Source organism: Rattus rattus, chromosome 2 (genome assembly GCF_011064425.1).
Source record: "Rattus rattus isolate New Zealand chromosome 2, Rrattus_CSIRO_v1, whole genome shotgun sequence".
Classification (NCBI taxonomy): domain Eukaryota; kingdom Metazoa; phylum Chordata; class Mammalia; order Rodentia; family Muridae; genus Rattus; species Rattus rattus.
In genome coordinates, this window is record NC_046155.1 from 57,159,730 (window position 1) to 57,183,291 (window position 23,562).

At 47.0% G+C, this 23,562-nt stretch overlaps 1 protein-coding gene and 1 long non-coding RNA gene across 3 annotated transcripts in view; one reads left to right on the forward strand and one right to left on the reverse strand.

The window, feature by feature from the left end:
• Eno4 (enolase 4) overlaps positions 1 to 8,084 on the reverse strand; it is a 22,879-nt gene extending 14,795 nt beyond the window's left edge. For both annotated transcript variants that reach the window (XM_032892236.1, XM_032892235.1), the window contains exons 1-4: positions 7,899 to 8,084; positions 6,065 to 6,193; positions 4,830 to 5,020; positions 493 to 635 (exon numbers count right to left, since the gene is read on the reverse strand). In XM_032892236.1, the coding sequence (XP_032748127.1) occupies positions 493 to 635; positions 4,830 to 5,020; positions 6,065 to 6,193; positions 7,899 to 8,063 (628 nt within the window). In that variant the 5' untranslated portion in view covers positions 8,064 to 8,084. The remainder of the gene's footprint in view (positions 1 to 492; positions 636 to 4,829; positions 5,021 to 6,064; positions 6,194 to 7,898) is intronic.
• Positions 7,962 to 22,254, forward strand: LOC116891319. Its single transcript, XR_004386828.1, has 3 exons — positions 7,962 to 8,064; positions 19,105 to 19,192; positions 21,919 to 22,254. It is a non-coding gene; the product is annotated as an uncharacterized LOC116891319 (long non-coding RNA).
• The last annotated feature ends 1,308 nt before the right edge of the window (positions 22,255 to 23,562 follow it).

Below are 23,562 nucleotides of genomic sequence, written 5' to 3' on the forward strand. Positions count from 1 at the left end.
GGGGGCGATCTCTCAAATCTCAATTTAGGGTGTGACAGCTGGCTGGCCAGTCCTGGGTGACCCCAAAGTACAGCTTGCTTTAACTGGACAAACGTGGATGTGGTCGTTTCTCCCCAAGATTCTCAGGTTTAACAGATATGCAAATAGAGTTCACCTCTGGCAAAGCAGACTCTTTATTGTGGGCTTTTTTAATTGCTTCATGGAAACTTTAGGGAGGTGCAGATTCCCTCCTCCCACCTCCTTTGTGCCCCTCCTCCGCTGCCACTGTTTAGGGAATTTTATTCAGTAAGTGCTCACCTGTGAATAAGAGCACAATCCTTTTGTTTCTCAAAAAAAAAAAAAAAAAAAAAAAAATGGAGGTAGGGTGGGATAAAACCTTGTCCACCTAGCACAGCAGCTGCAAAGGAGGTGAATGGAACTTGGCAGGGCATGGCCTGCCCCTCTCCCCCAACCCCTGCACCTAAAATTGTTAGAAGATAACAAGCCACTCACCTGCCTTCTGCCCTTTCTTTTTGGAGGGAGGTGGGGGAGGTGGTGGCAGAATTACTGGTAGAGTTATGGGAACCGGCTCCTCCTGGCTCCTCTCCAACTCTTTTCTGTCTTTATCTGCTCGCACTTTGTGTTCAAAGAAGATCCTGAATGGCAAGACGTATAAGCCTTTACCATGGGATGTCGTGTTTTACAGCTGACCCTGCTAATGTTACAACAATATGATTTTTGTAAGCTAATGAGGAGCAAATTAGCTTTAATTTCTAAGGTTAATAAAAGTAACGACAGTGTCAAAACCACTTTTCTTTTCAAGAATCAAAATTCATTTTGCCTAGAAAGCAATGCTTTATAGGTGCTCACCACTGAAATTATCTGAGCTCTTTTTATGCTCTCAAAATAAAACTTGAAGACATAATTTGATTAAGGGTGACTGGATTTTTCTTTTTATATAAATGACATTCGGGAGCCAAATTATTCAGGAATCCTTGGTGAAAATGGTATTGTAAAGATGTATTTCCCTTTCCTCTTACCGGGTGTGTGTGTGTGTGTGTGTGTGTGTGTGTGTGTGTGTGTGTGTGTGTGTGTGTGTGTGAAGGCAAGAGGTGTTCAAACTCTCTGAGAGCCAGGCTTATGGGTGAGCTGCCCGGTGTGAGTGCTGGGAACTCACCTTGGATATTCTGTAAGAGCAGGATGGAGTCCTAACTGCTGATCACCTCTCCAGCCTCCCTTTTTCCTTTTGATGAGGGGCAGGCGTGTGTGACTTAAAATGATTATGTAAAACACTGAGGAAACTCTAGTAGGCACAACTGCCCAACAGCTCACCACCCCTCCCCCATCCTCGAATAAAAAGATGATAGTTTCCTCAGACAAAAAAGGAAAATAAAAACATCCCATAGAAACATGAATCAGATCAGCTTTGAACAAGACTCTAGCCTTATTAATAATCCTGTGGGAGTTCTGTATCAGCTTAGGACTCCCAAGACCATGTTCTCAGCACAAAGGAGATGCCTTTGCACCAGAGGATGGGGAGGGGGTGGATAAGGGACACAGACAGACAGAGGACTAATGGAGGGGGAGCAGGTGAGAGAGAGGGGACAGGGCTGTTTGCCCCACATCAGGGGACAAAGGTCTGCTTCTGGATAGAGAGGAGACAGATATGCCCCAGAGGCAAATGGTGGTTTATAAAAAAGGGACCTTCAGTTAGGATGCGGTGTTTAGTTTTAATTGGGCATGTTAATTAGGTGAGCTGAGCCCAAAGAGGCCTTTGAGAGCTGGACCTCGGTAGTCAGCCTCAGGAGAAGGAAGTGGCCCAATAAGGAAATAGACCTTGATGGCTAGCTTTAGAAATTTAATCATTTTTTAGCAAGGCAGAGGGAAGTAGGGAGAAGGGCAAGGCCTGCAAAGCCACGGATGCGATGCTTGAGCTGGGTAGAGCCCCTTCCTTCCCAGCTTTTGTTTTATTATGGAGTCGCTGGATATTGGGTAAGTGGCATCATTCTCTCTGGCTGCTTCCTGCTGCCTGGTTGTTAGGGGACCCAAGGAAGCTGGGTTGTTGGTCAAGGCTGGGTTGGTCACTGTACAGGTTCAGCAGGATCATCTGAGGCTAGGGAAGTACAGTCTGTGAGGCTGTCCCCGGATGCAGATTTTGAGAAGACAGCTGGGGTTGGCACTGGGGTTGCCGTAGCAATCTGTAGTTGGTTTGAAATCTGCTGGACCAGACAGACTAGACACTCTCCGTGTAAGAACTCAAAGATACTGCAGTCACAAACTTTCTCATCCCTTTCAAAAGAGCTCTTCCTCCTCCTTTCCTCCATCTTTCCCTCTCTCTCCCCTCCTTCTGTCTTCCTCCCTTCCCTCTCTCTGTCTCTCCCTCCCTTTCTCCCCCTCCCCCATCTCCACTGGTCTCTCCCCCACCTATGGAGGAAAAAGAGATCAAGATCAAGGAAAAAAAAAAAAAAGATCCAGAAACAGAAGAACATGAATCAGTCCAGATCTGGTTTGGGGGTTGGGGGAGTGGGAGGTGGGGAACTCCAGGAGAAGAAAGGACACAGTGAAGTAGAAGCTGTGGCCAAAAAAAAATCCAAAACAACAACAAAAAAACAACAACAACAAAAAAAGAAACAAAAACAAACCAAAAGTAAGGGTGTTTTATTTAGACTCAAGAAGACCTCCAAAATAAAATTAATTAATTAATTTATTAATTTAAAAAAAGCAGCTTTTCAAGGGTCCCTACTCAAGGTCATCATCCATCTCTAAGGCAAAAAACCAGGATGGCACTGCTCGTGACTGAGTAATAAAACTGAAGCGGCTACGGTTGCCTTTGCCTCAGCAAAGGTGTGTCCAGTTGCACAAAGACAAGGGAATTCTAACCCACTTCTGAGTGTGGTGTTGAGTAACAAGCACTCAGCCCTACTTGGCTCTCTGATTTTAGAAGTTAAAAAAAATCAAAAAACCCTAGTCCAGGGCTAAAGGTCTCAGACTTGGTTGTGGCTGGGGTGGAATGTAAGCCAGCAGCCACTGTGACCACAGGGAAAGGTCTAGCTCAAAGGTGGCCTCAAACAGAGGAAAAGGATGTTCTCTCCATTAGTAACCTGATCTTTATCCTAAGAAAGTTCTCTGATGAGCTCAGGAAGTTCTGTGCAGCAGAGACCGGGGGCCCTTCATAACCTTACACAGGGAGAGTGTGTAGTGGCGACCTTTCAGGAGGGAGCTAGACTTCAGGAACCTCTGGCTGCTTAAACTATCTGCCTCCTCAACTCCGCAGTCTATAGCCCAGCTTCTTAATCTGTGGGTCACAAGTCCCTATAAATGAGAGCTGGGGGTTGCAAACTATTGGGTGAAAGCAAAAAGGTTCCTGAACAGGTTATGACTGAAAATGAATCCCAAATTAAACACATAATGAAGTTTTGTTACACTGTGTGACTTTGGGTCTGAACCCTCATGTGCACTTTGCACGGCCCCTTCAACTGTCCGGCTCACAACACCAATAAACGCAGCCTGAAACACCTCAGATTTAACACTACTTGCTGTACATTACACACAGTAGTGTTTTATTGATGAACAAGCTTCTGCATCTTGCGGAAACATCGTGGTTTAATTCTGCAAAACATTAGCCTTTACTACCTTCCCCATCAGGTAAATATGGAATCAGTGTATCTTCAGGTTGCACTGTTAGAATGTTTGAGTTTCATGAGGGTTAGGGTTGGGCTGAAGGCACGGCTCAGCAGTTAAGAGAAAATGCTGCTCTTGCAGAGAAGCCTAGAAGGGTCTTGTGACCCTTTTACCCAAGACCACTGGAAAACAGAGATGACTCCTGACAGTACCAAAACTACAGTGATGAATTGGCAATGGAAGTAATTTTATGGTTTGGGGTCACAGCCTTAGGAAGGTTGAAAACCACTGACTGGCACAGTGGTTCCCAGTCACCACCTATAGCTCTGCTTCCAGGAGATCCAGTGCCCTTCTCCGGTTCCTCTGGACACCAGGCATGTCTGTGATACACATACATATGTGAGGGCAAACGCTCAAACACATACATGAAAATAAATACAATTTTAAAGGATTTTAAAAGTCAGAGATGTTGGTAAATGAATTTTAGCTTGGGATTAGGACAGAATTTCCAACAATTTCTGATATGCTTATAAACATAATTCTGTTGTTTGAACTGTGTTCGGTGTATTTATACAAAGCAGCATTCTCAACTTTAACTATTATAAAATCAAATATTGATCAACTCTGAAAAAAGTCGAAGGCACTCTGTGTCCTTAGGTATCAACTGTCCGGCCAAGAGTTAATTCTAAATGTAAAAAACACATCTCATTAGGATGCAAACATGCTTTAGTATTTAACGAATGGTAAAAGTATACACCAAAGAATCGCCGCTATTAGTAAATGTTTGATTTGTATACCAATCTTATCTATCTGTGAGTAGAAATCTCTTGGGGTGGCCAAGCAAGCACAAGACCCCAAGCTCAGTGTCCAGCACCCATGTGAGAGGCCAGGCATGGTGAGGAATGCCTGTCACCTTAGCACCGGGCAGGCAGAGACAAAGGGGCTTACTGGCCAGCCCGTCCAGCCGAATGTGTGAGTTCCAGGTTAAAGTAGGATCCCTTGTCTCAAAATACAAAGGGGAGAGGGGCCAAGGAAGCCAGTTGGTGTTGAACTCTGACCTTCACAAGCTTGTGCACATTCGTATGCAGTCTCAGACCTCTTGTGTAAAACAGGACAGTGAGTGGTCTGTCTGGGTAACACTGTTCCGAGGGGCTATTGTATGACAGTGGAACATAAAGACAACGGGGTGTTTATAGCCAGCTGTTATTATTTTGAAATGGAAGCTGTACCTGAGCCTGCGGTCCACCTCTGCCTGGTTGGAGGGGATCAGACCCCAGAGCTCCTCTGTGATGAACTGATTGATCCACTTCACAGCTTTGCTCACTGCCTGCTGCCTTTCTGCCTCATCTGCATCCACCATCTCTGGCAAAGCGTTCTCCATGACTTCGGAGTGAGTAGGTATCGCCACGGAACAGATGTACTGACAAGGGCACAAACGTATTCTGCATTTTCTCTACCTCTCCCAGAAGGTGGGAGATTGAATTAATCTATCGCTTAACATTGGTAGTATTTATTTTATCATCAACTTCAAGGGGGGAAACAATACATATTTTTTTTTTTTGCGCTGATGCACGCCTGTTGAAACATTGAAGAAACTTGATTTTGTGAAACATTTCTAATCACTCTCTTGTTAAAATGCAGGTGCAAAGTTCCCATGGCAAGCTTTACCTAACACTACTTCTCCAAGAAATAGCTACAGATTTAATCATGATTAGTCTCCCCTCAGAGGCTGTGACAATCTTATTTGTAACAAGTATGTAACAACAAATTAAAATGTTAAGTTGTTTTTAATTCTACAGATTTAATCATGATTATTCTCCCCCTCAGAAGCTGTAACAATCTTATTTGTAGCAGGTATGTAACAACATGAATTAAACTGTTAAATTGTTTTTAATTTTTAAATTTACTTTTGTTTTCCTGCCACAGAGTATGCTGTAGCCCAGGCTGACCTTAAACTCAGTATGACTGACAGAAAGTTTCCTGAGATAGAGTATCCTGTAGCCCAGGCTGGCTTTAAACTGACTATGAATAACAAACCATAACTTGATGACTGATACTCTTGGCCTCCAGCTGCAGAGTGCTGGAGTTACAGGAGGGTAACACTACTTCCAGCTGTTAAAATTATCTAAACAAATGGTTTAAATTGTTACTCTTCATCTCTCAAACACATAAACCCAAATGTAACTCACTGTATCATAATGTCGGAATATTAAAGGTATTTCTGTCTCATTTCCTTCTTCCCCCTAAGATTATTTTCAGGCCAGCACACAGAAACAGAGCACACTGCATTGCTGATTGCTTGATTCAAGCCTTTATGAATGCCTATGAGTAAATACATACGTACAGATACACACAGCACAAATATTGAATTTCAAAACTAACTTTCTGCAATATAGACAACTTTTGCTAACTGGTACAGAGATGGACAGGGCACACTAAAGAACAAATTTTAGCTGCCTCATACCTTGGGGAAATTTTGAATGGTGCAGGAGATTTCCACCTGTAGAGTAGGAAGTCCCAGTCCATCCAGTATGGTTTTTCCCACTATTTTGCATATGGAGGGAGGCTTCGCAAGTTTGGAAAAGTAGTTTGCCTTCAACACATACACGAAAGCAAAAATCAGAAAACCACGCTGAATTTATCTACAAGGCCAGACATGTTGAATTTCCTACAAAACATCTCCACAAGTGTCCTTCCTAGATCTGAGTTAGCCCCATGGCATGTCTCAGCAGGAGCTCAGAGACCTGTCTCAATCCAGGGACTTGGTGTCTCTCTTGAGCAAACCTTTCTGTGGCAAGCCAACAAACTCCCTGATCCTTTTTTCCAAGTTGTGGAAGTCATTGGTCTCTACACTGTGACATAGTCAGATTTAAAAAATCTGAAGGGGATTATTTTTATCCCCGCCCACGCCCAGGCAGATACCTGGCTTTCAACAGTGAAGACAGAGATCCCCTCACCAACTGTCAGCTGATGCACAGTGCCACCTAACTCAGACAGGCCTCTTGGGAATCTTAGTAATTGCAATTTCCTTTAAGTAGCAGAGCAGAAGTCGCTTGGAAGAGATCCAAGACGGACATCTGAGGGCTCGGACCATTATGGGCGGTGTCACTGTTGAGCAGGTTGGCCAGGGTTGTCAGAGAAAGCAGGCTGAAAAAGCCATGGGGAACAAACCACTAAGCAGCGTTTTCCCATCGCCTCTGCTGCATTTCTCATTCCTGCCCAGGCTTCCCTTTGTGATGGACCGTGACATGGAAATGTAAACCAAATAAACACGTTCCTAAGTCGCTTTTGGTCAGAACGTCGTAGCAAAGGATAAAAGTAAACGGAGCCGCCCCTAACTAAGGTATGGGAGTTTCCAAAGAACTGTACAAAGCTGTGCCAGGCTGCTTAACAGACTGGGAAGAGACACTAAGTACCCGGGAGACAGGATGAGGTGTCCTTTTAAAGTTGGGAGTAAACAAGACGTTAACAGTTCTGATCAAAATCTTTATCAGGCCTCCACTCACCCGTTCCACAAATAGTGTGAGGGTGTCCGTATGTCCCACTGTGTGGGGTAAGGGTAGGGGTAGGGGTAGGGGTAGGGGTAGGGGTAGGGGTGGGGGATCACTTAAATCCCCAGGCACAAGTTCTTCATTTAGAAAAGGGAGATTGTTTTTGTTTTAATCACGGAGATAACAAAGAGTGGTACCCCAACTCCTTTCCCCCAAGCCAAATCTGATGCACTGGGCTCCCCTCCTCATCAGAACGTCAGCTAAGGACGTCCTAGGCGAGCTCAAGGACGCTCAGTTAACAGCCAAGTGGGAAGGGCCTCCAAGTGAAATCTGCATTTAGGCACTCACTGGCCCGAGAAGTTGGGTACCTAGCTAATGCAGGGTACGTGAGGCTTGCACACCCGGCTGCTTAGGCTTAGAATCTGAGACATCTGGTGGAAGCCAGTGGAATGGGGCCCGGGGTGGGCTGAGATCAAGACCCCCGCGTTCGTTATGGGATCCAGCTTGCTTCCCTGCCTGCAGGCGAGGTGAGTTCGGCGTCAGGTCTGTGGCTTAGAAAAACAACGGCAGGTGGATTAATTGGATAGTAAAGAAGCTCGCCAGACTCGGTGCAGACCCAAGCTACAGAACCATCAAGAGTCCTCTCGTCAACTCTCCGCATCCTCCCCGCGCCACAAGCTCGCCCAGCGCTTAGCTGGGCCCCTACGCCCAGCAGCGCGCAGGCGCGACTCCGTGGCGCAGGCGCAGACGCAGCGCGCTGCCGCAGCGTGGGTCTGAGGGAGGAGGGAGCTCGCCGCGGGTCCCTACCAGGTGCCCGTAGACGTCCGCAGGCTGGAGGTAGAAGGTAGAGTTGAGCAGCTCTTCCAGCTTGCGCGGGACGTCGTTCTCCTGGTAGTACGCCATCGCCTGCTGCTTCAGCTTCAGCAGGTCCCTAGAGATCCCGCCGCTGCGGCCGCCGCCTTCGTCCCCCATGGTAGGAGACTTAGGGCTACAGCGGGGTTTCGCCAGGGGGCCCGCTAGCGTCCTTTGGTCGCTAGGCAACGCAACGAGATCACGACCCCTAGATCTCGCGAGGCTTCCTGCCCTCGGTGGAAGGAACCTCAGCTTTCTGTTCAGGACCCATCATCTTCCCGCCCGCTCTTCGTCTTTCCTCGGTGCATGGTTCCTAGTGCTCTCTCGGCCCCGTTTGTCCCTGTTCCTTAGACAGTTTTGCAGACGCGGAGGCATTTAACAACTGTTTGAATTCATTTTGCAGAAGCTGGGGAGCGGTACCCGCCACTTCAACTCTAGAAATTAAGAGGGAGAGGGATGCAAGAGCCCAGGGTGCCCTTCCTGAGCCGTGGAGGTCCTGGGCACTCATCCACTCCAACCCACGCAGTGTGCTTGCTGCACGCCTCGTGATGCTCTCTCAGAAAGCTCCCTGAGGGTGAAACCCAGTGTAGGCAGTAAGGCTGATGGTGCTTTGGAGAGACCCAGGGCAGGGTGGAGGGCCATGCAGAAGCAGCACGTGAGAAGGTCTTGGGTCATGCCTGGTCTGCGAGGAGGGCTCCCTGTTTACTGTGACTGACAGGTACCAGACGCAATGATAGAACTTATTTCTGTGCTCTAGAGACTTGGATGGTGCAGGAGTGGGCCGAGACGGACAGGGTGTTCTCATCTTACTGTTGCCTGTTTTATGTTCCCAACAGAAAGCAGGTTGCTTAAAAGACTTGTTCCTCCATTGCTCATCTGGAAAACGTAATCTCACCTGCTCTGCCCATAAATGTACTGTTGGATGTAGGTGAATAAAATACCTGATTCTGTAAGTACGGTTATATAACCGAGACCCACTCCTCCCGGGTCTGCACTCGCCAGAGTCCAGGCGGGTTTTTTTTCCTCTCCTCTGCTCTGTCTCTTTTGAGGACGATTTCCTTTCTGTGGTGTGATGGGTCATCACGCACTTGTCCTACCCTACTGGCTGGCTGCAAGTCCTTTGATGGTGGAAGCCGAGGCTTAGTCATTCGTCTTCATGTCCACTGCAGAGCTGACTGCTCACAGCTGGGTTTTTAGAGAACCTTTGTTCAAAATGAGCCCACAATGTTGCCATTGCTTTCATTCCCGTGTGTGCCCTTTCCTCATACCCACCCACCTCCAGTGGAAGGCACCTCCTTCGACCATCCTGGTTTGTGTAGGTTGTGTCCTGTGTCTTAAGGAAAGCTGTGCTTCTCATGCTCGCCCCCAGTAGCTCGCTCTTTTTTCTGATCTCTGCCGGCTTGGAACCTGGACCACAGATGTGAGCCCTTTGCCTCTTAGGGCTGACCCATTTGACTCTCTTCTTTCCATTCTTCTGTGTCCAGCGTGGATCTCTGAGCCCTACCACCTGGATACAGCCAGTGAACTGTATCCCCAGACCTCATTTAATTTTTTTTTTTTTTTTTTTTTTTAATTTGAGTTTTGGTTTTACGTATCTTAGGATGGCCTCAGACTGGCTGTGTAGGGGAAGATGACCTTGACCCTGTAATCCTTCTGCCTCTACCTCCCGAGTTCTGGGATGACAGGCAGGAGTCACCATGCCTGGTTAATGCAGTGTTAGGGACAGAACCCTGGTCTTAGTGCATGTCAGGCAAAGTGTTCTACCAGCCGAGCTATAGCCCCCAGCCCTCTGTTAAGATTTTAATGGAAGGCTGGAAGTGTTTGGGCTGAGACCACTATGTAATGGGTCTTTCTCTCTAACCCGGCCTCTATGACCCATGAGGGCAGGGCTTGTTTTTCTTATTGAGTGCTGCACGTAGGACATCAGTATACTCCCTCATAGATTGCACGATCAGTAAACAGTTACCGGACGAGTGAGTGGAGTTTGCACACAATAAATCATGAACACGTAACTGGCAAATGCTTTGGGGTTAGGTGCATAATAAGTCCTTCCTTTCAGAAGTGAGAAACAGGGGTGGACATTTAGCCCAGAGGGAAATGGTGAGAGCATCAGAATACCATTCCGCAAGAGCGGGGCGTTTCTAAAAACACAGGACTGGCAAGACAGAAGTGGTTGGCTGGCTACGGTGGTGGGACTGATAGTATGTTCGGTGGTTCAGGAAGCAGTAAATCCAGGGGGAGAATGATGAAGAAAGGTCAGAGGGTAAAGGTCAACTGGGAAGAGACAGATAAAAAAGAGTATAAAGGGTGGCCAGGCCTAGGTAACCGATGAAGGGTGAAGAGCCAAGAAGACTGGAGGGCAGTGTAGAGGTCTCTTAAAGTTGTAAAGAGAAACACACCTACGGCCTGATTTAGGGGACAAATGCATGGGGATATACACCTGCTGGCCTCAAGTTCGGGTACCCCAGAACAGAAGGGAAGACTGGAGATACAGAGGATTTCTTCACAGCCTAACAACCTGAAGAACAGAGACGCCTGCAGAGGGAAATGGGGACAGAGTTGTCTTGAAATAGGAGCGAGGCACGGCAGAAGGAATGGATTGAGGACATGGGGGGAGGGCAGGAGCTACAAGAGGAAACAGACAATGGGCTTAGAACAACAATAAGGAAGTCCAGTCCCAAAGGCAAGGGTAGAAACTATCATCCTGTGTCAGGTGTGTGTACCCGGCGCACAGGGCTGTCTGAAAGGATGTGCGTGTGCCAGCGGGTTGGTTAATCATGCTGTCCTCAGGAGGGGCGGCCTCAGTAATTTTGTCTTCATATATGCTAGCAGTATCTAATCTTCAAAGGAATTGCCTTTATGACTAAAAACTACAGTGTGTTAGAGGAAAGGATATTTATGTCAGAGCTTAGAGAAGAGTTGACCACGAAAGGGTCATTAGTGACTCAGTTGCTTTCTTAGAGACTCTGTGTCCTCTAAAGTGACACCGTGAAGTCAAGGAAGCGCAGGTACCTCTCTCTCTGCTTCCACCGTTCAGTTCACAAAGATGTCTTGACCGTTCGCCCTGTGCCAGGCACTATTGCAGAGCACAGAAGTTAAATCTCAGTTGCACTCCCACCCATGAGTCATCAGTGCACTGAAATCAGAGATGGGAAAACTCACTTGAAATGTCCCTATGCTCTAGACTCAGTAACAGCCTGTGAGTGTGAAATAGTGCAGCCAGATTCCAGCCACAGGGTTATTCATGAATACTCCCAATTTCATTTTCCACAAATATTAGAAACAGTGGGGATTTTACTGGAAAGTATACCCAGATGTATGCAGATTGCACACAAACCTCACATAATTTGTTTTAACATCTGGTGTTTCTACTGAGATTAAATGTTGACAATGCTTCAACAGCATCAGAGCATGAGAAGGAGTTGGTGCGAGGCTAGAAATACCGAGCAGGAGAGCTGGGAATGGGAGAGGAGAGAAGGTACAGAGAGGCTCAGGAGATTGTCAGAGTGCCTGGCACATGCACACAGCATAAGGGTGGGAACGTGCTCACTAGAGAGGACGCGTACACCTACCACTGAAGTCCCAGGGGTCTGCATGGAGTGGGAGGCAAGGGCAGTTTTGAAATGAGTATACTGGGGTTGGGGATTTAGCTCAGTGGTAGAGCACTTGCCTAGCAAGCACAAGGCCCTGGGTTTGGTCCCAGCTCGGGGAAGAACTCTATGTTGCCTCTTGCTACATAGAGTGGTTTGGATTGATGCTCTTCTCCAAGTGTTTGCATATGAATACCCCACAACAATAATAATGATGGAGTGCCAGCCACCCCACAGGTAATAAATAGTAGATGTAAACACAGCAGGGCCAAGCCTTTACTCTCCTGGGTATGTGCTTGGTGGTGTACATTTAGAATTGGGAGCCCCTTGCATAGAGTTTCATGGGCCTTCTGGTGACCTTGATTGAGAACCAGAGTGGCTGCTTCCCTCCTAGACCCTCTCTACTCTGTAGTTGTGATCCAAGAGAAAATATAAGGGGCACATCAGATTTTCTCAAACTGCTAGTTAGAGGCCCTTCATGGGAGAAATGAAATGTCCTCAGTTCACATTCAGAAAGAAATCTTCAACCCATGTCAGTCATCTCTTAAATGGAGGAGGTTGAAAACAAATATATTTGTTCACTTTTTCCCTCAGTCCTGTCCTGTATTTAGATTGGAACCTATTTGCCACAACTTTTAATGTTCAAAAGTGATTGTTTAGAAGTTACCTGGGGGCTGCTATCAAGTGCTTGTTAATACTTCCCTGCATTTGACATCTGTGTTGAAACTCATTTTCACAGGGAACGAACGAACGAGCTTGCAGGTGTCTTTAATCACAGATGCCCAGAAACTGGAGACTGAATGGATGGGAAGTGGGAAGAGTGGTGCTCACCTCCCTTAGCTGTCAGGGCTGAGAAGCAGAATTGCCCAGCTAATGGCAAATGTGAACACCTCATGCTAAGTGATTAAAGTAGGAAAGATGGCGGACAGAAAAGCTTTTTACATTTTTTATCTATCAGTGCTCCCTGACACTAATCATTATCCCTCTCATAACAACAATACAGCTCCCAGCAGCAGATGCCATTGTCTTCCTCCTTTCATAGGTCTCTACCCATCCCTCTTGAGTCTGCTGGCCAGTGAATGTCAAAAGGGCCTAGGTTCACACAGTTCCTGAGGAGCAGGCATGCTGTCTGAACTCAGGCCTTGTGGACTCCAGTACCTGATCAGTCCCAGCATGCACCCTTTCCAGTGTCATAGGTTTTGGTGTCTCACGCTAGCTCTGTGGGTCTTGGTGCCCCCTCTGTGGCCTGGTCAGTTGAGTGGCTTTCCTTGAAGTCTTAGTAAAATCATGCGGCTCTCTTTGACGACCAGTTCCTGTGGTGACTGTCACACTGGAGCCACCTGTGGATTCTCCTGGTCTAGAGTCTACTCATCTAAGCAGCATTAGAATTGAGTCACCCCGAAGAGGCCTGTTGTCTTTTTCAAGTCACCGCTACACTGACTAGTGCTAACCCTCATGCTCTTCCTGAGCCTGTTTAAATCACATTCACACTTAGTATGGGGCTCATGCTGAAGTATTTTTACATTAGTAAGTCCACAGCCAAGGTTATGAACCCCTGCTCTGAATCAGACCAGAGAGTGACCGAGACTCCCGGCAGGAAGGACTGAAGGAAACAGGTGTAGCAAGGAAGCTTGGACACATTGAATCTTGGAATCAGAACTCAAGGCTTCAACTGCATGGCCTTGCATACATCACATAACCTCTCTATGTCTGTTTCCTCATCGACTAGTAACTTGGTGAGGCTCACTGAGGATCTGCAGAAACTTTACCTCTCATGCCCCCCATGGAGAAGCTGATGTTCACGGAGATCAGGGGGAGGGGAAAGGGCAGATTTTGCTGCGGTTCTTACTATTCTATTGAAAAACCATTCTTTAGCTTCGTTCAGAAATCTAGATCAAATAGACTAGAAGGGGAGACCCCTTCCTTTTAAGACAATGTTAGTGACCTTTGAAAGTAATTAGCCTCCCGGAAAAGCATCACTTTTACCGTAACCTTTAGCATTTGTGCAACATCACGAAGTTGACGTGCTGTTTCTCTCTCTTGCTTCTGGCAAAGCAGAAAGCTTAAGCTGAAGTAAAGTGTGAGTGTTGAGAGTTGGCGGCCCCATCAGAGGCTGCTTCAGAGAGCCTTCCGGCCATTTGTTCTAAGGCCTTTGACACCAAAGACCAACAGATACCGTAGGAGATGCTGCGATGGCAGTTTAATTGGTGTTTTTCAGGAAATAGATGTGCAGTTTCTGTATAGCCAGAAGCAAGGCAATTACCCACCGAGTTCAGAACATAAAGAGAAGAGGAAAAGATCAGGCCAGAGAAATCCTTTAAACAACCTATTTTGCCATTTTTAAAATAGATTATAATTTTTAAAGCATTACAGAAGTTAAATGCAACTTCATGGTATTCCGTGGCGTACGTGCAAGTCTAATAAAGCCAAGGAATGCTGAGAAAGTATTCTGCAAAGCCAGATGTTCTCATCTGAACTTCTTTTCTTGATACAAATAGCAAAATAAGGCAATTGCTTTTATTTGAGCAAAGAGAATGTTATCTTGTATGTTTTTCACAAAGCGGGCAGCAAAGAAGGGAAAGAGGTTTCCAGTGCAGAGGACCAGCTAGGTGGGTGTTTGCTTTTCTTGTTTTCTGCTGATTTTATTTGTAACTGTGTATACTGGTGCCTGAGAAGGCCAGGAAAAAAAAAAAAAAGACTTGGACACCCGAAGCTGGAGTGAGCACCTCAGTGTTGTGCAGCACGGCTTGCCTTCAGTCACCAAGCTCTCCGCAGCCTCCCAACTAAATGTTGACTCTTGTGATTCAGCCTAAGGCCCTGACTGGAGGGGTTTAACCCCCCTGAAGCTGCACTTTAGTCTAAGAGGAGTAATCTGTTTCTTATTAGAAAATCAACAGACCATGTCTGTTTTCATCATTTAACTGCTGGGGCCGCAGCTAGGCTGGGAGTCAGACAGTCACATCAAAGCTTGGGAGAGTGGAACCATTTCATTGTCAGAAGTTTGGGACTTAAGTCTTTGTATGTACTACCACGTGTTGGGTGTGTCATCGCTGTTGCTGTTATATCTTTCTGGCTGGACTTGTCTTCGTATTGTCCTTTTCAATACACAGGCACAGAGAAACACACAGACACACTGAGAGACAGAGACAGACACACAGGTATACAGACACAGAGACATATTGACATGGGTCGGGGAGAAAGGGAGGGAAGCAGCCTGTTCTGGACTTTTTAGTCTTTCTAAACTATTCGTCACAGTTGCAGAGCAAGAGTTATTTTCCGAGAATTGTGCTTTGGAGAAGTGAACTCTAGGACTTGCGGTGAATGAAATCATTTGAGGCTATTTCTTAGTAGTGATTTAATCGTGTTTTTCAAACACGCCAGTCATAGGTGAATGAATGAGCACCAGAGCCCTTCGCAGTTTTGGAGTTGAGGTAATGCACTAGATGAGAATCCTGCTCCAAAGCTAACACAGTGCATGGGACTGCAGGCCGGCAGAGGATGTGGGAATCGTACCTGTGAAGCAGGCATAATGGTCAGGACTGTGCACTCAGGAAAACAATGTTTCCGCTAATCCTCCAGGAGAAACACTGACTGAGGGTGAGAGACCAAATGTTATTTCTAAAAAGTTCGCAAAAAATGAGCTCACAAGGTGTCAGCTAGCCTCAGCTCTCTGAACCTACTAAAGAAGTTTTCCATCTTTAGAGTAAGCCTGTTTGAGAGACCAAGAACCCACCCACCCCATCTGTGTGTGTCTGTGTATGTGTGTACATGTCTCTGTGTGTGTGTCTACGTGTGTGTGTGTTTGTGTGTGTGTGTGTGTGTGTGTGTGTGTGTGTGTGTGTGTGACATCACTCCATGCTAGCACTTGCCGGGATTTATCTGACTCTGTAGATCTGACCTAAATGTTGCTTGTAAATATTTTCACTTTTTTGTACCAAACTGACAAGAACATAAGGTTTTTGAGAGTGCAAAAATCAAAGACTAATTTCTTGGGTAAAGCCAAGGGATTCTAACCATCTCTTTCTTTTAAAGAATGATGTTTAGAAGTTTTAGGATATGTGTAATCACATACTGCTCTGCTGAAGAATTTTGAATTCACAACCGAGACCTTTGTCAGAAAAGTATTATATATCCAATTAAAACGTTTGTGTATTTCTAATAAACTCAATAATAATGGAAAATTATTTTTTGTTATGGGAGACAAATCCAAATCTGCGGAAGCAGGAGATGCCATCAGCATGAGTAATGTAATATAAAATTATAACTCTTTGAAATTCGCCACCAAATAATATTTGGTAAATGAATAACTTGTGTGTGTGTGCTTCTGTAGGTACGTGTGCTTGTTTGTGTGTGTGTGCCTGTGTGTGCCTGCATATGTGTGTGTGTGTGTGTGTGTGAGTGTGTGAGTGTGTGAGTGTGTGTGTGCCTGTGTGTGTATGGAAGCCATGTCTATCCGTGTCCATGTTCCCCTTCCCTTATGAATGTTCTCTGGGTTCAGCTGAGACTCATGGATGATGGCGTGGAACTTTTCATACTCTTGTTCAAGCCCATTGTCCAGAAAATCATTGGTGTCCTTGGTGCCAGTTAGACCCTCTGTGGTGTGTTGGCTAGGCCATGCTTTCTTGACCCATCTGGGAAAAGGTTCACATGCCACATCTGGGTTTGTCAGTCCTCTGCCGCATTGTTGACAGAAACACTGTGCTTTCCAAAAGTAGAAAAGGATTTTTACCCCTTACGGCACCCTGTGTCACCTACAGCTTGTCATGTGCATTGGTAAGTCATTCCAACGAGTCATTCACACTGGTGTCTGTAACTAAGTGTGTGCCCTTTTCAGTTAGATAGTTTAAATAATCTTTAACTCTGGAAGAAAATCCCTAGTGGAAGGAGGCTGGGGTTTGTATCAAACTAAAAGGAAAAAGGACCAAACAGGACACTCCTGGTTAGTCAGGCCTGACGTCTGGAGGAAGGGAGATTGCTGCAGACTTTCCCTGGAGGAGGAAGTGAGGTTGGCTCCTATGGCACAGTCTGACTTCACCATGCACACTCTGGTCCATCCACTCATAATGCTCTCTTGCATCCCACAAAGGCCCAACAGGCCTTTCCTCCCTTAGGAATCGATTCTGCATTGACTCAGGTTCAAGCAGGACCACTAACTGGAAAACACAGGGCCTTCAGCATCTTCTGCCAGATTTGAATTTGTAAGTTGTCTTCTCACAACTTGGGTTGCTGGACTGTCAGCAAGATGGCAGGAGTTCTGCCTATAAAGAAACAAAAAGTAACCTATGACCGTGTCAACTGCCTTAGCTCCTGGGCTGCAGAAGAACCTTCAGTGTCTGGTGATGAAGGGGATTCACCCAAAGCTGTTGACAGACACATCACAGGGCACTTGTAGCCAGTGAAGAAGGAAACAAGCTCTTCTCTTGTTTACACACAAACCTCAGAGGGAAGAAACCATCACTAACAAGTTTCCTGTTTATTTAGCTGGGAGGTTCGAGCCTAGAAAAGTCACCCCATCCCAGGTGAATTCTTCCTGCTTCTCAGCAAGGCCATGCTTAGAAAGCTGTTTATGAAAACTACTCAAGTGTGTGGTCCCCATCCCCAGAGTGAGTCACTGCTGCCGCCAAGTGACAAGTCTGAAACATCAGCAAGCCCGTCCATCCTTCCTTCCCCAACCAGGCCCTACTGTCTCTGAGGGGAAGGTATTGCCTTGCCTCCTCCCTCCTAAATCAGGCTGCCCCGGTGGGGTGTCCTTTGAATACAAGGGTTCTAAGAAAAGAATATCATGAACCGTTAGGAAAATAACTTCTCCCGTTGTACCCAATTTTAGGGTTAAAGATGTTTGGGTTTTATTTCATAATGTGTTTGTTCTGTCCCAGAGTCTTATGCAAAAATCATGGCAGGCCACAAGAGGGAAATTCCCTGTCACATGTCCAAACTCTAGGAACACAGGCCTACTTGGGGTTCTATACACAGACACAACACACACACACACACACACACACACACACACACACACACACACACACACACATCCAGTGTCTTCAGCCACCCCATTCTTAAACTGGGCTAAGAGCTTTTCAATTGCCATGACATTTCCAGCCAGGGATGCTGTAGCGCTCTCTCACTCGCTCGCTGCAGTGCAATGTTTTACAGGCAATTACTTTATATGATCAATGGAGCAATTCCCTTTCCAGAAAGGAACCAAAGCGATCAAGTTAAATCATTAAAGAGAGAAAGAGTGAGTGGGGAGACAGGGTTCATCTCATTAGCAGGGACCAGAGCCTCAGGCCCTGCTGGTAGTGACACACAATGTCACTGGCCCTTTAAGACAATGACTGCACTCCCTTGCTATTGCCCGCCTCTCTTCCCAGTAGCTGTTGACGAGTCTAAACCTCCAAGCAGTCCATTGTAGCCACAGTAGGAGGCACTTGCAGAAATTGTGCCAAAACCAGGCAGGGGCTAGAGGCTTTCAATAAGCCCCACAGCTGGAGAGGAGCCACTCTTCTAAACAGCCGGGCCGGGACCAGGCACGTGATGGGAAAGGGGTCAAACCCCGCACCACCTCCTACAGGCTTTCTGAGCTCAGTGTGGTTCACTTGGATGGCATCTTCTAGCTGGCTTTTCTCTATCTGCTTAATATGCTGAGGTATTTAGCTTAAAAGCACTAAATGCAGCACAGCAAGGGGGGGGTTCCCTCCCTCCCGTCCTCCCCACTAAATTTCATTAAGAGCAGTCCCTAGTACTTTCTCCTTCTGCCCTCAAACTAAGACCTGTTTCTTCCTGCTCCTGTCTCATGGGTCATCACTGGCATTTCTCCTTCTACCACACACCTTTTGATTGACTCTACTTATCGTTAATAATAAACAAGCACGAGTCTCCTGCCCAGGCACCCAGGTAGTACCAGTCCCCATCCTGGGAGCTAGACCCACATGGTGTACCCACGCTGGTTCTCAGGGTTCCCTAACACCCGGAAGTAGGTGTGGTCTGCTTCCCGTTTATACTATGTGCGGTCTACAAGAGGGAGTAAATAACTAGTCTACCCATGGTTCTGCAGGAGTCATTTTACATCCGTGTACCCTCTTGAGAATAATAAGCAGGGTTGGGTGGCCAAGAAGGGACTTCTTGAGGATACACTGGTTGCTGTGTCCAATGTGCCTTGAGAACAAGGACAAGGTTTTTACTTTGTCCACCAAGAGAAGTGAAGGCTGAGAAGCCCCTGTGACTCCTGGCTTGGGCAGCTCACACCCACCGTAACTCCTGACCCTCAGGTAGCAGTTTCCCCGAATTCGCAGCGCTTTCTTCCTCTTGTTTCTTACTTTATATAGTGAGGCATTTTCTGTCTTACAGATGAAAACAGTGGAGACTCAGGGTTAAGAACACCACCCAAGGCCACACAACAAGGAGGTAGTAGGTGCCAAGGGATGTCCCCACACCAGGAGCCAGGCGCCTCTGCCACTCACCTCCCAACTTTAACTTCCCTTCCGTGTCAGCCAGCACTGAGTGTGTGTCTTACGAGTCACAAGGGAACAAAGCCAAGTGTTCACAGTGAAACTCTCCTCTTCCCCCCACAGATGGAGAGTGTCGGGGTGTACGGCTTCTGTGGCTGCAAAGGGAAGAGCAAAGTGAAGTGCGACTCCAGGTGGGAAATAGCAGCAGCAGGTAGGACATGAGCTCGCTGTGTAAGTATTGGCATCCGCGGTGAGGGACCAGGCACACGGACACTGTGTACCCCAGCAGCATCAGCCTGACAGCACAGTCGGACCCCCGGAAGAACTTTAGAAGAAAGTGCTTAGAGCGTGGACGGCCACGCTCACTGGTCATGGCTTGTGGAGTGGGGCCTGGCATCTGTCAGCCCTGTTTGGCTCTTGCTGTCTTCTAGCTCTGTCCTGGTGGCCCTGGAGCCCGGCCACATTCAGTGCCATATGCAGGCCAGAAGAGATGGTCTCTCTGGTGTTAGGAGCTTGTTTATGCTTTAACATAGTCTGTCTGCTCAGAGGATGGCCTTCTTACCCCTCCTTCCTCACGCCTCCCTCCAATACCAGAGAAAACAAGTGGGCTATTCATGCAAGAAGAGAAAGAGCGAGAAGGGAGGGGGTACCACCGGCCAACTCCATTGAAAGCCACTGGCTGTTCATTTACATTCACACTTTTTAAACATGTTAGCTAATGGTGTTAACTGGTCCGCCAAAGGTCCTGGCAGGTCAGTTGTAGAAGTGTCATTTCTGCCTAATTAGGGCTCTTGTGGCTGCCCCAGGCCTTCCAGTGCAAGTGGTGACAAGCAAGAGCTGACAGCTTCAATTGCTGCCAGTAGGAAGGTTGGGCTGGTTCTGTTTTCCAACTTAGCCAGGTGTTAGCTGAATGGGGGAGGGGCCTGGGGAGATCTGAGCTAGCGTCCAGGATCCTTTTCTTTCACTCTGCCCTCCCAAGTCCTTCCCCTTTGCTTGCCTTGTCCTGTGTCAAGGTCAAGAATGGGCTTTGCTAAATCAGCCCTTTGGATTATCTCTGGGAGGTCGTTAGCAGCCCCAGCCCCATTGCAGGGATCCCAGATTCCAGATGCTGGATTTCCCCCCTCTTCCTTAAAAATCAGAAAGAAGGGTAAGGGGGGTGGTGGTGGTGGTGGTGGTGGTGGTGGTGGTGATGATGATGATGGTGGTTGGATTGTACCTGCCACATAGTAGGTGCCTGCTTGGTTGTTTCTTGGTTTGATTTTTCAAGAGCAAAACAGCAGGTTGATAGACAAAAAACTGAGGAGCTTTAAGAAGCTTCTGGTTTTCATGCCCACCTGTCTTGTTCCAGGCAGAACTCGTTCTGACTTTCTCAGTTGCTTTTAAAGTAAACTTGTAGGTTAGTATGATGATCTTGATTCTTTTTTTTATCTTGATATGGTAAAACGAGCTAAATTTCATTGGTGCCAGGCACCCATGACTGCAGCAACTGCTACCCAAGGAGATGGTCCCACAGCACTGGCAGGACATCTGGGTGTGAGACTGTCATGAATTGAACACAGACGCACCTGAGGACACATGAGCACACATGCACACACATGCATATGTGAAGCACATTATTCAGTCTGTGACATAACAGCAGGATAATACATGGGGACAATGCTGTGTTACAGGGAGAAACTGAAAACCAATGCTCTATGAAAGGCCAGGACTAAATGCACAGGTCGGAAGAGGTGAGGGATGTTGGAGGATAGTGCCTACACTCCAGGCCTCCAGCCCGTTTTCTTGCCTCTCCGTTCCTAGTTGCTGTTTCTGTTCATTCTCACACTGGACAGTGAGAGTTGGGGCCTGGAAAACAGACCCCGTGCCTGGTGTTAAGTTACTAAGGTTAAACAGGATGGCATACGTTAGCGCATCTAGGCCACCTTGGCACCTACCAGGCGCCCAATACCCGTGGCCTAAACTCTGCCTTCCCAAGTCCTCCGTGACTGGAGAATGCATGTCCTTCTGCAACACTAAGCTGTTTAATTCTCGGCCTGTAGTCAGTGAACCAACTAAGTGGAGATGGAGACTGGCCACTCTGAACTATGCTTCTTCAGAGCCTGTCATAGAAGGTCCTTGGGGCATCTTGGAACAAGAAAGCTGACAGGATTGGCTATGCTCAGGAAGGAAGCATGGAGAAACTGACCTGGGCTTATCTAGCAGTTTCGTTTACCCTGCTACTCCTCCATCATTAACCAAAGGTCTCTTCCTATGCTGGTTCCTCTCCACCCCACCATGCCACAGCATATCTTTCTCCTCCTCTTGGGTGACCTTTTTCTAGGCTTCTCATTGTTCTGGGGGGCTATTGTTTACTTCTAGTGCCTTTTCCAGTGATGCGCAACTTTAGCTCCCAAGAACAGTTATAGCCTTTTCTGGGCTCTGCCTCCCACACTCACCTCCATCTCAGAGTCTTGGTCCTTGATGCCACTGCTACAGTCAGCCTCCTCTGAGGAAGAGAGGTTGTTGTGTGGCTCTCGCAAGTGTGAGGAAAGCAGCCACCTAAGAGTCTTCTTGTGGATAGGAAGTCAGGTGTTTAAAAATCCCTGGGAAAGGGTTAGTGGTAAAGAAAACCTTCTGTAGCATTTAAGTCAGAATGGAAAAAATAAGCTAATTAGCTACAGAAACTAAAACAAGCAAGACACTTGTAAAGATCTTGGACCAAGCAAGGGCTGTGTGGCTGGCAGCAGTGGAGTTTGCAGTAACCAGTCACCACAGCGGCGACCCTGGGAAGGTGACACCATGTTCAGTTAATTTTATTCTCTGAAAGGCAAACCTGGTTTGTGTTACTACATCGCTCAGGCCTTGAGCATCTTCTCCTTGAGTGACGTTGGCTGTTACATTATGTAAGCTTGACACCCCAATGAGAAGGTACTATGTAGACATTCGATTTAATAACAGGGCTCTGCAGCTCAAGTTGGATGCTGGATATCACATGGCTTCCACGGAGTGAAGCTAAGACCTGAGCCCTTGTAGCATGGGTCAAGTCCACCACTGGCTGCTCTCAGTTAGACCTCCAGAAGACGTCCCGCCTCCTCTTATGAACAGCCACCACGCTGATGGGCTGTGGATTGGGCTTTCAGTCTGTGTCCTCTCTGAATGGTGAGCTCCTTGGTCCAGGTGACACTCATTTCCCCGTGTGTTCTCAAGGACTGAAATACCACAGAGACTCCTACTGTTAGTTGAATTTAATAAAGTTCAAGCTAAATGTTTATGCACATGCATGCGTATATTTTTCTCCTTGTCTTCTTGTGTATATATAACATCCATGTTATATATACCATATGCCAGTATGCATACATACATGCATATGTATGTAAACATACCCTGCATCTATATAAGAGTGTTTGGAGTGGAAGAAAGGCTCCATTGCAATCTGGAAACAAAAGTATGGTAGATTGTCTCATTGACTTTGAATTCTGCATTCAGCTTGCTGCCCTGAGGAATGAATGGGACTGTGTGCATCTTGGCCTGTGTGTTCCTTGAGAGATGCCTGCAAACTCTCCAGTGTCTGCCACGGTAATCGTGCTATGTTTAGACCAGAAGCCTACTAGAGGATGGAGCTCAGGGAGATGGTATTAAGCTTAACCCTGAGATTCCTTCCCACTGTGGGTGGCACCATCCCCTGGGCAGCTGCTCCTCAAGCATGAACTTGATCAAGTCAGCAAGCCATGTTCCTCTGTGGTTTGGGCTTCACATGCCCAGTTGGGTCTCTGCCCTGAGTTTTCTTGGTGATGACTGACTAATTAGATGGAATAAAGCATTTCTCCCCAACATGTCTTTGGGTCAGAGTATTTCTCACAACAGCAGAGGTTAAGCTAAAATGGAGGTTCAGGATGGCACGGGCCAGACGAATGATGACCATGGTGAAGGACAGCCTTCACACCACAGCTTGCTGGACTTTGAAACAGCAGTGGATTGGGAGAGTTAATGGTTGGGTGACATCCAGTTTCGGAGCAGCAAGCCCTTCTTATTCTATGATTATCTCTTGCCTCATAATACCTCTGGCATATGGACCACATCTGTGTGCCAGTCACCCAGGATGCCTTAGCACCCACCATGCTGGTCTGTGCCATGCCCCATCTTGCAGCCTCTCCCATGCTTCTCCCTGACATGCAGAACCCCAGCAGGATGTGGAGCTCTGATGAAAACAAAAGCATGCTGGCTCTCCCTGCACTTTGACCCTTCCACAGCTGTAGGGTGCACACGATGGCTTATCTGTTCGTGACGTGTTGAGTCAGCTGTGCAAGGTAGCTCACCTGTCTGTGATGTTTCCTATTTTGGTTTGAAAATACTTGCAAATTTTTAGCATTCTTTCATAGAAATCAGAAATATAAAATGGCTTTCTAAAGTCTTTTTTTTTTTTTTTTTTTACGTCCTGCTGCAGGGACAGCTTAGATGTGAGGCTGTCACACAAACCTCTGCATGAGATCTAGCACTGTAGTAGTTCCACCGTGAGCTGATCTCAGCCCCAAACACAGTTTTTACCTGGGGTCTCTTGCATGCTGGGCAGTCACTCTAGCACTGAGCTCGATCTCAGCCCTG